Genomic DNA, 12,230 nt, shown 5'->3' on the forward strand with positions numbered 1-12,230 from the left:
TTTCACTGGTAACATCAAGGTAAATATATGTGGGCTTGAGGACATTAAATATCTCAAGCATGTAAAGAAGTTTACAAAGAAGAGTTGAGTCCTACATGAAAGTAAGCTCATACCCCTCATACTATGAGCATGACTGGCTATAAATATTTTACTTTTAAATAAAATTTTATGTAAGAAAAAAATCCATTCATAATTATACTCTTCAGAAAGTATAAACTGTGAAAAAAGCAGTTACCACAGCAGAATTTTCCATTTCAAGATAAGCCAGGACACTAAGCAGAAACTGCCATTAAACTGACAGTTAAAAAAAAAATTGATGAGTCAATCTGAACTCATCTGTCTCTAAGAAGAGTGACTCTAAGCCAGGCATGGTGGCTCATGCCTGTTATCTCAGCACTTCTGGAGGCTGAGGCAGATAGATTATTTGAGCACAGGAGTTTGAGACCAGCCTGGGCAACATGGTGAAACTCCATCTTTACAAAAAATACACCAGTTAGCCAGGTGTGGAGGTCTGCCTGAAGTCCCAGCCACTTGGGAGGCTAAGGCAAGCAGACCACTTGTGCCTAGGAGGTGGAGACTGCAGTGAGCTGAGATCGCAACCTGGGCAACAGAGTAAGACCCTGTCTTAAAACAAAAAAAGGAAGAGTGATTCCAGGCTTTTACCTCATATAAGGTGGGGGAAAAGGCAGATTCACGGGGAGACTGTGGCATGATTAGTACATATAAGCCAACACTCAAAAAGACAATTCAGGAAATAAAAAATGAAGGTAGAAAAAGAAAGAGAAGCATCCAGATCACATGTTTCAGGATTTCCTTAATACTCTGATTCTACTATTCAACTAAAGTTTAAACTTTCAAATGATGGAACATAAGCATCAAGTTTGTATTGAACCATGTAAGACACCTTTAGAAAATCCATTCCTATAAATTATGTCTAAACTAATCAGAATGATTCAAATATAAGGCTCACAGAAAACCTTTGTCAAAGCCCCAACAGTAATATTCTTCAAAAGTGTATGTTCCATCGTGTCATAGTAGACTACCCAAATTCCAACACCTTTACTAAAAAAGATAGCTGCATTTTTACTTACCAGTCCTAAAATAATTCATAATTGAGTCTCTTGTAATTCCTGGAACCTTGCAGGTAGAAAACAGCATTCGGAATTGATTCATATCTAGAGGAGTATTTCCAACTTTATGAACAGGCACTTTTTCTCTATTTAAAAAAAAGTATTTCGATCAAGAAGTCATTATAAAATTTAAAAAGCAGCCACAACTGAAGTATTCATCCCCAAATAAGTAAATTAAGCTTCTCAACATTTTGCCACCTGAGACTTCAGGTAAGCCTGTTACTAAATTCACACATGTCCTTACTTTCTTAATAGTTGCCAGTAGTTCAAATTATGCCAAAGAATTATACTTCCTCTTTCTAATTGAGTGCCTTCCTTTGGAGGCCAGTAGTGTTCAAAATGAGGTGCAGGACCCGCAAAGTTGACATTCAGTTGTGATGGTATACGAACATCCAGATAGGCAACATTCAGCCACCACTCTTCCAGCTAAAAGAAATTGAGAACATCAGCTTAATGTTCTTCATAATACGTCAATGTGTAACTACTGGCAATTTTAAAAAGCAAGCTACGTTTGTTAAATTTTTCAACATTTAAAAACATGTCTTCTAGCTGTGCAAGGTGACTCACACCTATAATCCCAGCACTCTGGGAGGCCAAGGTGGGAGAAACGCTTCAGGCCAGGACCTTGAGGCCAGCCTGGGCAACATAGAGAGACCCCGTCTCTACTTAAAAAAAAAGAAAAAAAAAAAACAACTAAATTAGCTGGGTGTGCGTATAGTCCTAGCTACTCAAGAGGCTGAGGCAGGAGGATCACCTGAGGCCCCAGGAGTTCAAGGCTGCAGCGAGCTATGATTATACCACTGCACTCCAGCCTAGGTGACAGAAAGACCCTGTCTCAAAAAATGAATTAAATAAATAAAAACATGATTCTTGTCTTAAACCATCATAGATATTGAGAAATGTTATTGTGATAATTTCTTTTTTGGGGGGAGCTATAGGATATTAGGTATTATTTGGTTTAACGCACTATCAAAAACAAGTAACAAGAAAGCACCAAAACGTACCCTCAGACATGTATTGAAGTCACAAGTATGCAACAAAGTACTTAGGCGTTTCTTCAGAGTACTTGGGACATAATAGATAATCAATAAGTTCTTACCTAATGATAAGAGTTATTAAGACATTTACAATTTTCCTTTTCTAAACAAAAACTGAAATACTAAATCAGAAATATAAAAACTGGCTGGGCATAGTGGGTCACGCCTGTAGTCCCAGCACTTTGGGAGGCGGAGGTGGGTGGATCACTTGAGGCCAGGAATTTGAGACCAGCCTGGCCAACATGGCAAAACCCCATCTCTACAAAAAAATACAAAAATCAGCCGAGCGTGGTGGTGCATGCCTGTAATGCCAGCCACATGGAAGGCTGAGGCAGGAGAATCGCTTGAACCCAGGAGGCAGAGGTTGCAGTAAGCCGAGATTGCACCACTGCACTTCAGCCTGGGCAACAGGTTGAAAATAAATAAATAAAAGAAAGGAAATACAAAAAATTTTCAGTAGGCTTTAAAGTAATTTAGATTTTCACACACTGTTTTCTACGTGTGCCTCTTTCATAATATGCAACTGAATTCCATGCATAAGTAAGCACATCTTATCAAATTACCTGGAGTCTTTTTTGAAGAAAGTGATGTTATAAACTATAATTAGTAACTCAGAAAGAGACATAAACAAAAAGGATACAGATAAAACAACAACTTCTTTACCTTTGCCCGACTTTAATTAAAATAAGGCTCAAAAGTGAGAACAAAGGAATCCCAAAGTGTGAAATTTCATTATTCCATCATAGGTATCAATGGCTCATGAAAAAAATCAGCTTGCTTTTTATTTCTAAAACTAAATGATAGGTACAATCATTACTGTACCTGTCAATAATATAATGTAAGGCAATGCTTTTTAATTATAAAAACTCATCCTCTGATTCATAATAAAGAAGTAGAGAAATGGTTGAGCTCAAGAAGTTAAAGAATCTTTGTGGAAAATTATTGAGACCTTCAATAATTATTATACTAGCTTCTTCCTCAATTTATCTAACTGAAATATAGAGTATACACAATCATTCTCCACTCTGATTTTTTAATGACTCCTTTTCTTCCATATACTATTAAAATATTTCTATGTCACCTATGTGACATGTCTATTTTAGTGTTTTGGATTTTTCAAGCTAGTCACCTGGACAAAATGTTTTTCTTAAGCATGGTCTACAGATCACCTTTAGCCAAACCACAAGAAGTGATTGTTAAAATAAGAATCTCTAGGCCCCTGGGTCCCATTTCAGACATGTGAATCAGAATCACTTATCCCAGGAAATCTGCTTTTTAAGTTCTTGAACCCACCCAGTGAAAACTCCCGAAGTTAAGTGATTCATTCATTCTTTTGGATTATAAAAATGACAATAATAACTGTAAAAATTTTAGAGCAATAATTTAAAAATGAAAACTGTACATTTTTATTTATTATTCTTTAAACTTCATCAATTTTTCTTTTTGTTTTGATGTTTGTTTTTAATTTTATTAATTTTTACATATAGAAGTACATTGTTGAAACTTTCCCTATTTCAAAAAAAATTAATATGTCAGGGGACTGAAAGAGAAGCTATTTTATGTACAATTGCCTGTGCAGTAAACTGACGAACTAATATTGACTCCATCCCTACTGTCTGGTAAAACAATCTCACAGCTTTTTCTGTGGACATTGTGAATCTGCTTGTGTGATGACCTTGATAGAGGGAGTGTTTACATCATCCAGGTACTCTCCTGAAATATCTGGAAACATTATAATCCTTTTGATTTGCATCTAGATAAATGTTTCTTGTAGATAGCATTTTTTTCTTTTCTTTTTCTTTCTGAACATGATTTTTCAATTATAACAACAAATACCCAATTTCTTTTTCCTTTTGCCCTTTCAAGCAATTTCTGGTGCAACTTTTCTCCAATCCCACTTTGAAATTTGTGAACTATTTCTTCAGTTTTCTTATATTCTTCTTCATTTGCAAATGGTTTCACTAGAAAGAAAGAATATTTATTAAGGTATTTAGACCAAGTACTACCAACTCACCTCTATTGTTACTACTATCTTATGCAAATCTTAAGACTCAGATACGTAAAACACAGTACTGTATTAAGTATCACAGCTGAACAATAAATTAAGAGTTTACAACAATAAAGTGGCTGAAAAGAAACAAAAGATTTAGAAATCCTTGCTTGAGAGAGGGAGATTTGCAAGTGGGGAGGGAGCCAGGGAGATGGGGCAAAGGACTACATTTTTCCTCATAAGCCTATTCTCACTATCTCGCTTTTCAAACTATGGAAAATTTAACATAAAAAGAGAAAAAAAAGCATTGCATATTTTAAGGACATGGTTGACTCTTGAACAACACGAGTTTGAACTGCACAGGTCCATTTATACCCAATAAAAGTTGATAGTGAGTACGCCTGCCTCTCCTGTCCCTACTTCTGCCTCCTCTACCACCTCTGAGACAGCGAGACCAGTCCCTCCTCTTCCTCTACCTACTCAACATGAAAACCATGAGGATGAAGAGTTTTATGATGATCCACTTCCACTTAATGGATAATAAATATATTTTTCTCTTACCATTTTCTAATAATATTTTCTTTAAAATAATAGAGAAAATAATACCTATAACATAAAAATATGTGTTAATCAACTGTTTATGTTATTGGTAAGGCTTCTGGTCAATAGCAGGCTATTAGCAGTTCAGAATTTGTGGAGCCAAAAGTTGTACTCAGATTTTCTAATACATGTGGGTCAGCACTCCCAGCCCTGCATTGTTCAAGAGACACCTGAACTTTAATTATTACAAGCCTAAATGAAGAAACATTTAAACCTTCAACTTCTAACAGTGGTGTTAAGGAAGCAAGAGCTTAGGCGAGCCAGAGTAATGCCATTTTAAGTTCAGCTCCATCTGGAAACTAACAAAGCATAATTCCTTGCTGGTTGTGACCCATAGTCAGAAGATATTTACAGCTAGGAAACAGCCTAAAGATACATACAAGGACATACTCTTAAACAGCATAAAGTCCAGGTGTCCCAATACCCATAACAATATATGTTTTCAAGATAATTGCAGTTATGCTTAGGTGTATTCACACACTAAAATGTCAAAGATAGTTTTATTTAAATCAATAGAATAATAAATTTTGTCATGGTATTTGCTCACCCTCATGTAGGCATAGCTTAGTTTAGTCTTTACTTAGATAAGGGCTCTATATAAGAAAAACTTAAAATAAGGATGGTGCATTCCTGCTCTCTGAGTACGCCCTACTCCACAATGAAGTAGCTTTCAATAAGCTGTCTCTTCTCACTGCACTCTGTAACTCACCTTGAATTCCTTCCTGCATGAGATCCAATGACCCTCTCTTAGGGTCTGGATCAAGACCCCTTATCTGGTAACATCATCTAGTGACTACAAAGAGACATTAGGGTGAGATTCCATGTTGAAGAAATTCAGCCTGCACAGCAATAATTGGCCACCTCTGCTAAGTGGCGTCTGTCTTGGCATCCTATCAAGAATAGTATTTCTAGCCCAAGGGGGTTAGAGTCCCTGGGGTACAATATTTGGGTTAGAGTCCCAGCCCAATGGGGTAAGAGTCTCTGGGGCATAATAAAAATTAAAATAGCTTTACAAGATGTATGCCAGTATATGCTTTGGACTAATCCACTTTGTCCCCTTTGCTGGATATGGGAAAGCTATAGTTCTCATCATTTCCCAGCTTGTTGCCTTTGCTTTACTGCAGCCTTACAGTGGTCAGTAAGGCTTGAGGTCAGGAGTTTGAGACTAGCCTGGCCAACTTGGTAAAACCCCATCTCTACTAAAACTACAAAAAATTAGCTGGACATGGTGGTGTATGACTATAATCCCAGCTCTCAGGATGCTGAGTTGGGAGAATTGCTTAAACCCAGAGGCAGAGATTGCAGTAAGCCGAGACTGCACCACTACACTCCAGCCTGGGTGACAGAATGAGACTAGTGTTAAAAAAAAAAAATAAGGAAAAGAAAGAAAATCAGTTAAAGGACTCCCTCTAGTTCCTTAAAAGGGTGCCTATCAAGTGCTACTAACTAATCCTTGTGCCTTTAAGTTACAGGGCTTTGACTCCTGGGCACATACAGCTCGTCTAAAGAAGGCACTGATTCCTGCTAGTATCTTACAGCAAACTGAAGCTAATCAAAAACTTGTCTTTAGACCTGGACAATCAAAGTAAACTACTTTCATGAGACCTACAGATAGATATATAAGGACAAGCCTATATTCAAAACATTAAAATTCATTTAATAATTTTGCTTATAACTGAATATAATTTTTCTATGCCTTGATACTAAATAATTTAAGTATTTAGCTACCTATGGGCTTCCTTTCCTGTCATTCTCAAAACTAGGCAGGGCTTACGATATTTCTGTAGATAACATTAATTCCTTACGTTTTGTCTTTCCTCCAGAATTTGAAACGATTCACTCCTTCCAGACCCAGAGACTATCACATGAGATTGAAAGGTCTTGTTTTGGGGAATAAAATCAATTCAGATCTCAAATCAAGGTCGGGCACACTGCCTCTAAAGCTGATCAAAATACTTGTATTTTATATAGCTAATTGCTACAAGTCAAGATTAAAAAGTTCAATGTCTAGAATTTATAAATAAGTAAATTTTGTAACCCTGCCATTTGGCTTTTGGCTCTTATGTTGCTTAAAAGGAGTTTTAAGGTTAATGAGTGCCTGCCAACCTCCATTCCCACCTGGCCTAGAATGTTTAATTGCCCATAAGTCTTTTGCTCAAGTCCCTTGGCCATAGAGGTCCCACCAAGGGACATGATAGACCCAGGGCAGGTAGCACACCACCCTGACATCAATATGGAATAAAATAAGAGCTTGGCCATTGATGGCATAGCTTGACAAAAAAGAGGGGGACTATAACCTAGCATAAATAAAATTTTAAAAATCCTAAGCCCCATGGTGCAATCTTGGCTCACTGTAACCTCTGCCTCCTGGGTTTAAGCAAAATGAACCTCCTTTTTGGCCAAAGGGCATCCAAAAAACTGAAAAACTAGTTCGGGCCATGAAGGGAAGCAGGGAGATTGGACACACCTTGCTATCTATATCTTTCCTCTTCTTGGAATTCTGGCCTAACTGACTAGCTTAACGTTAAAATAAAAATCATACGTCTGACAAAACAGACTCTTTATGGCAGTAAAATACCAAATTATAAATAGAATCTAAGATCATGTCAGGCAAGGGTTAAGTCTCTACTCCAGGGTAAACAGTCATATGTTACATTGCATGTTTGTTCAATATTCATGTGTCAGAACCACCTCCATAAATATTTATAACTGCTGTTCAATCAGGAGACTTAGTCATGTTAAAAACTTGGAAAGAAGGACCTCCTACAGACCAACCCTATCAAGTGCTTCTAAGCACCTCTAGTGGAGTTAAACTTGAGTAGATTCATCCAAAATTAAACCTGCCTCTCATAAAGTCCCACAGGCATTCAACATGGTGACCACTATACTGGCATACTCTTGTGAGCCAACAGAGAAACCTGTGGCTTCTCTTCAAAAAAAGAAGCCATCCAGTAGATAAGTACTACTGTCAAAATGAAATTACTGGTTTTAATATTAAACTTGATCTATTATAATATCGGAGCTAATTTATTTACGGAATGGGCACAAACTGTGGCCTCCCTTCCAAACCAAAAAAATTGTTGGGTATGCAGTAAATTATCTCTCATCAACCTCAGGGTTACCTTGGCATATCAAATAGGCTAATTTAAGCCACTTCAATGAACGGTTTATAACAGATAAATACTTTCCTTTTCTAATGTATCAAAAAGACACCAGCTACTACTTCTTCCCTTCCTCCACTGAAACAAACAAAAAAAGACAAACACCTTTTTCAATTGTTCTGCAGACAACTAAATAACATCCCCACTTTAGGCTATACCACTTTTGATGGGCTTAGTTGATTAATGGCTACCCACATTCAGGTGAAAGGTAAAGTACTCTTATGCCTTGAGAGACATGACAGCAGCCACCTCTAAGCTGAAACCTACAACATCAGGTGGTTGCTACCCAACAATGCAATCAGACCCTGGTCTTAACTAATCAAATGTGGACAGGATAGCAAAATAAATCTCTAAGATTGGGTGCCCATCCTTCTCCTTGGGGAAGGTTATGGGCACATGGGTCTCACAGTTGGCTATACCTACCTTACAGCTGGACTGGACAATGTCCTAGGGGGTCATCCCTACCTTCTAGGACATATCATTATACATCTAGATTCCTTCCGCACCAACCGAAAAACAGTCGAGGCCCATCATAGATGAAGACAAAACAGGCTTCTTGGTGGTTTTATCCTATGGCCATATTCTCTCCTCAAGCAGCAGTTATATACACAGAATTACAGGTAAAAGCCCTAGCGAAACATACTGGTGCAGCTTTCAGTGACACTCATCAGGCTATCACCCTCCTGTCTCCTTGGTGACATCTATCCTTCCGGGATAGAAACTTCCCAAATAAGACCAGTGGTCTTGCAAAACCATATGGCCTTATACATTTTAACTGCAGCCAAGGGAGGAGATTGTGCCTTGAACAAAACTGAGTATTATATTCCTGACTACTCCTATAATATATCGCAGGACATGAGTTCTCTGGAAACTTGAATTTTGGCTATGGATTCCCTGTCATAAAATTCCATAACAGCATAGTTTCATGAGCTCTCCAGCATTTGGAAAGCATTTCTTTTCAGTATGCTTGGTATTATAATATTCATTATTATTAGTTATTGTACTTTTTATTTCTGCTGTGCTTATTGTATAGGTCTGTGAGATAAAATAGCTTAGTGGCTGTTTTACCTATCTATTTACTAACCTAGTATATTAACTTTCTTGAAATGATTGGGACATCATGCAAGCAAGGAGCTCCTTGATTCCCTGAAGAGGCTCACTGCACACTATTATGAGAGGACCATGTCCCAACAATCAACATCCACTGCCACCAGGAAGGAGTTACAGAAGAACAACCTTCAGCCTGTATCTCCTCTTAAGATTAAGGGTTCTCTCATAAGTAGAGGGGGAAATGTTATGGAAGCAGGAGCCCAGGAGAGCCAGAGTAACGCCATTTTAAATTCAGCTCCCTCTTGAGACTAGCAAGGCACATTGCCAGTCATGACCCAGTCATAAGATATTTACAGTTGAAGAAACAGTCTAAAGATACCTACAAAGACACACTCCTACAACAGCGGAAAGTCCAGATGTCTCAATACCCATAACAATATATGTTTTCAAGATAATTAACATTATTCATTGATGTATTCATGCACTAAAATGTCAAGGATTGTTTTAAGTCAATAAAATAATAAATTTTGTCATGCTGTCTGCTCACCGTTAGATAGACACAGCTTAGTTTAGTCTTTACATAGGTAAGACACCTATGTAAGAAAATCTTAAAACAAAGACAGTCTGCTTGCTTTCTGAGGATGCCCTACTCTATAATGGAGAAGCTTTTAATAAACTATCTCTTCTCTCTGCACTCTACAACTCACCTTGAATTCCTTCCTGCAAGAGATCCAAGAACCGTCTCTTAGGGTCTGGATCAAGATCACTTCTCTGGTAACAGTATCACAGTTTTCTAAGTTGCTAACAATATTAATATATACTAAAAGATTATTAACATACCTGATTCAAGGTATTTTTTTAATGATTCTTCAAGTGAAGGAACAGGCAGTGATGGAAGAGAATCCTGGTACTGAAATGTTCGTTCTTCATTTGATTTAGCCAATTGATTTTCCATGATAAAATCACAACAGGAAAACTAAAGAAAAGAGAGACAGCCCTTACAACTTCAATCTCATAGATACTCTTATATATCCAAGGTACAATACACAATTCACTAAATCAGTATTTAGGGACCACAGCATATCTAGGACTTGGAACCAGTTCTTATAAAATTTATAAACCTGTCAGATAGAGAAAACGAACTTAAAAAGAGTGTGTAGACTCAAAGTGCTAGAAGTAAAAGAGTGATCAGTGGGACTGGTATAATTAGTTACCATTTATTGAACACCTAGCATTTGCCAAATACTTCAGTTTGTATTACAGAAAACATGTGTTAGCTCCCTAATTTTTATGTTATCTCTGAAAGGTGGCATTCTTTGCCATTTTACATATGAATATACCAAAACCCAGAAATATAGTAACTTACTTAAAGACAAATGCAGGACTCAAACCCATATCTGTTAAGACAACAGTCTTTCCCCTATGCAAAACAACATGATAGAAGGTGAGGGAGCCTGCTTTAAGTCTTAGTGGGTAGATAGTATTTGATGTGTAGAAAAGGACTATGCATTGATATAGAAAACTTTAGAGAGCAAAGTTACAAAGAGGTGTGGAAGTGTTGTCCAATATTATAGAATACATAAATCATATGACAAGCTGCTTTAATTTAATTGTACAGGTGGTATACGGCCTAAACAGAATGGTCTCATGTGTTCTAAAGCAATCTTGAACATATTAACACATGTTGTCAAAGAAATCTAACCCAAAATGTGAATAAGGTGTACAAATGCTAAATAAAAAATGAGATTTCTCAAAGCCTTTTAAATTATCACATATTAAATTATAACATTAAATATTGTAATATATTAAATATGTAATTATATATTAAAATAGCAACTGAGAAATCAAAGAAAGTTAATATCGAATTAGAATTTCCTATTCTTTCAAAAGTGACTTTTTAAAACTGATAGCAATGCTAAACATAATAATCCACTCATAGAGATTACAGAATTGAACACTATCAAAAACATGGACACAGCTGAGACTGTTTTCAGCCAATACCTTTTTTCTCTGCTTTAACAGAAACCTGAGTTTTAGCTGTACATACAGTCACCCAGTTATATCTTTCCTAACCTCTCTTGGAGCTCACTGTGGCCTTGTGATGAGCTTTTTGTATGTCACTTCCAGGTCATGCTCCCGAAAAGGAATGCCTGTGTTCTCCCTGAAATTTCCCTCTTTTTCACTCCTGCTAGGTAGTGTCGAACTAAACAGTACTGTGGGCCCATTTATGGAAGTCATGTATGGAGGATGTCAGAATCTTCCTACTAGTCCTGGACTCCTACCTCTAGATGTATAGAAAAAAAACTTTCTATTTTATTCATACCACTGTATTTTGGGCTTTCTTTTGTAGGCAGAAGAGCTTAAGCCTGTACCACTAACATAAAGAGATAATTTAAAAATGAGAAATAGTAATCAACTCAAAGTTCTTCAGCTTCTTTCTATCTATTGACTTCGGCTGCACACCATTTTGATCATCCATAAACATGGATTTGGACCAAATGGAAATGCAGATCTGGATCCAAGTATAGACTCTGCCACTTTCTAGTCATGTGCCCCTAAGGCAACTAACTTTAAGTGAATTTCCTTATCTTAGAGTGGCTAATCATATAATTTAATAAAAAGTCAGAATTTTTTAATGCCTGTAAAAGCACATTATAAAAACAAAATAATCCTGGCTGAAATCACCATATTGTGGTAAGCAGAATTTCTGTGAATGGCCCCTAAGATTCCACCTCTGCGAATTCCCAGAACCTGCAAATATGGTGAGATCATTACTCCTGTGATTGTGATATCCTCCACAGAACTGACTTAAAATAGGGATGTTATCCAGGTGGAACTAATCACTTGAGTCCATAAGAGCAGAGAGCAGACAAGTCAGACCTATTTAAAGCTTGAGAAGGATTCATGGTTTCTTTGAAGATGCAGATGGCTTTAAAGAACTGAAAGAGGCTCAGGCTGACAGACAGTAAGGATATAGAGATAACAATGTAAATTCTGCTAACAACCTGAATGAGCCTGGAAATGGATTCTCCCCCACAGCCTGCAGAAAAGAACCCAAATCTAAATAAATCTTGACTTCAGCTTTGTGAAATTCTAAGCCAAGTAGTCAGCTAAGCCCACCCAAACTTCACATCTACAGAAGCTATGAGATAACACATTTGTGTTGTTTTAATAGTTGCATTTGGCCGGGCGCGGTGGCTCAAGCCTGTAATCCCAGCACTTTGGGAGGCCGAGGCGGGTGGATCACGATGTCAAGAGATCG

General features: G+C 37.2%; 1 protein-coding gene across 7 annotated transcripts in view; it reads right to left on the bottom strand.

The window, feature by feature from the left end:
* CROT (carnitine O-octanoyltransferase) overlaps window positions 1-12,230 on the bottom strand; it is a 50,567-nt gene that overhangs the window by 36,958 nt on the left and 1,379 nt on the right. For all 7 annotated transcript variants that reach the window (XM_021674235.2, XM_021674234.2, XM_021674232.2 and 4 more), the window contains exons 3-6: window positions 9,809-9,944; window positions 4,004-4,128; window positions 1,375-1,556; window positions 1,092-1,216 (exon numbers count right to left, since the gene is read on the bottom strand). In XM_021674235.2, the coding sequence (XP_021529910.1) occupies window positions 1,092-1,216; window positions 1,375-1,556; window positions 4,004-4,128; window positions 9,809-9,923 (547 nt within the window). In that variant the 5' untranslated portion in view covers window positions 9,924-9,944. The remainder of the gene's footprint in view (window positions 1-1,091; window positions 1,217-1,374; window positions 1,557-4,003; window positions 4,129-9,808; window positions 9,945-12,230) is intronic.

Source organism: Aotus nancymaae, unplaced genomic scaffold (genome assembly GCF_030222135.1).
Source record: "Aotus nancymaae isolate 86718 unplaced genomic scaffold, 86718_ANA_hifiasm-v0.15.2.pri h1tg000025l, whole genome shotgun sequence".
Classification (NCBI taxonomy): Eukaryota; Metazoa; Chordata; class Mammalia; order Primates; family Aotidae; genus Aotus; species Aotus nancymaae.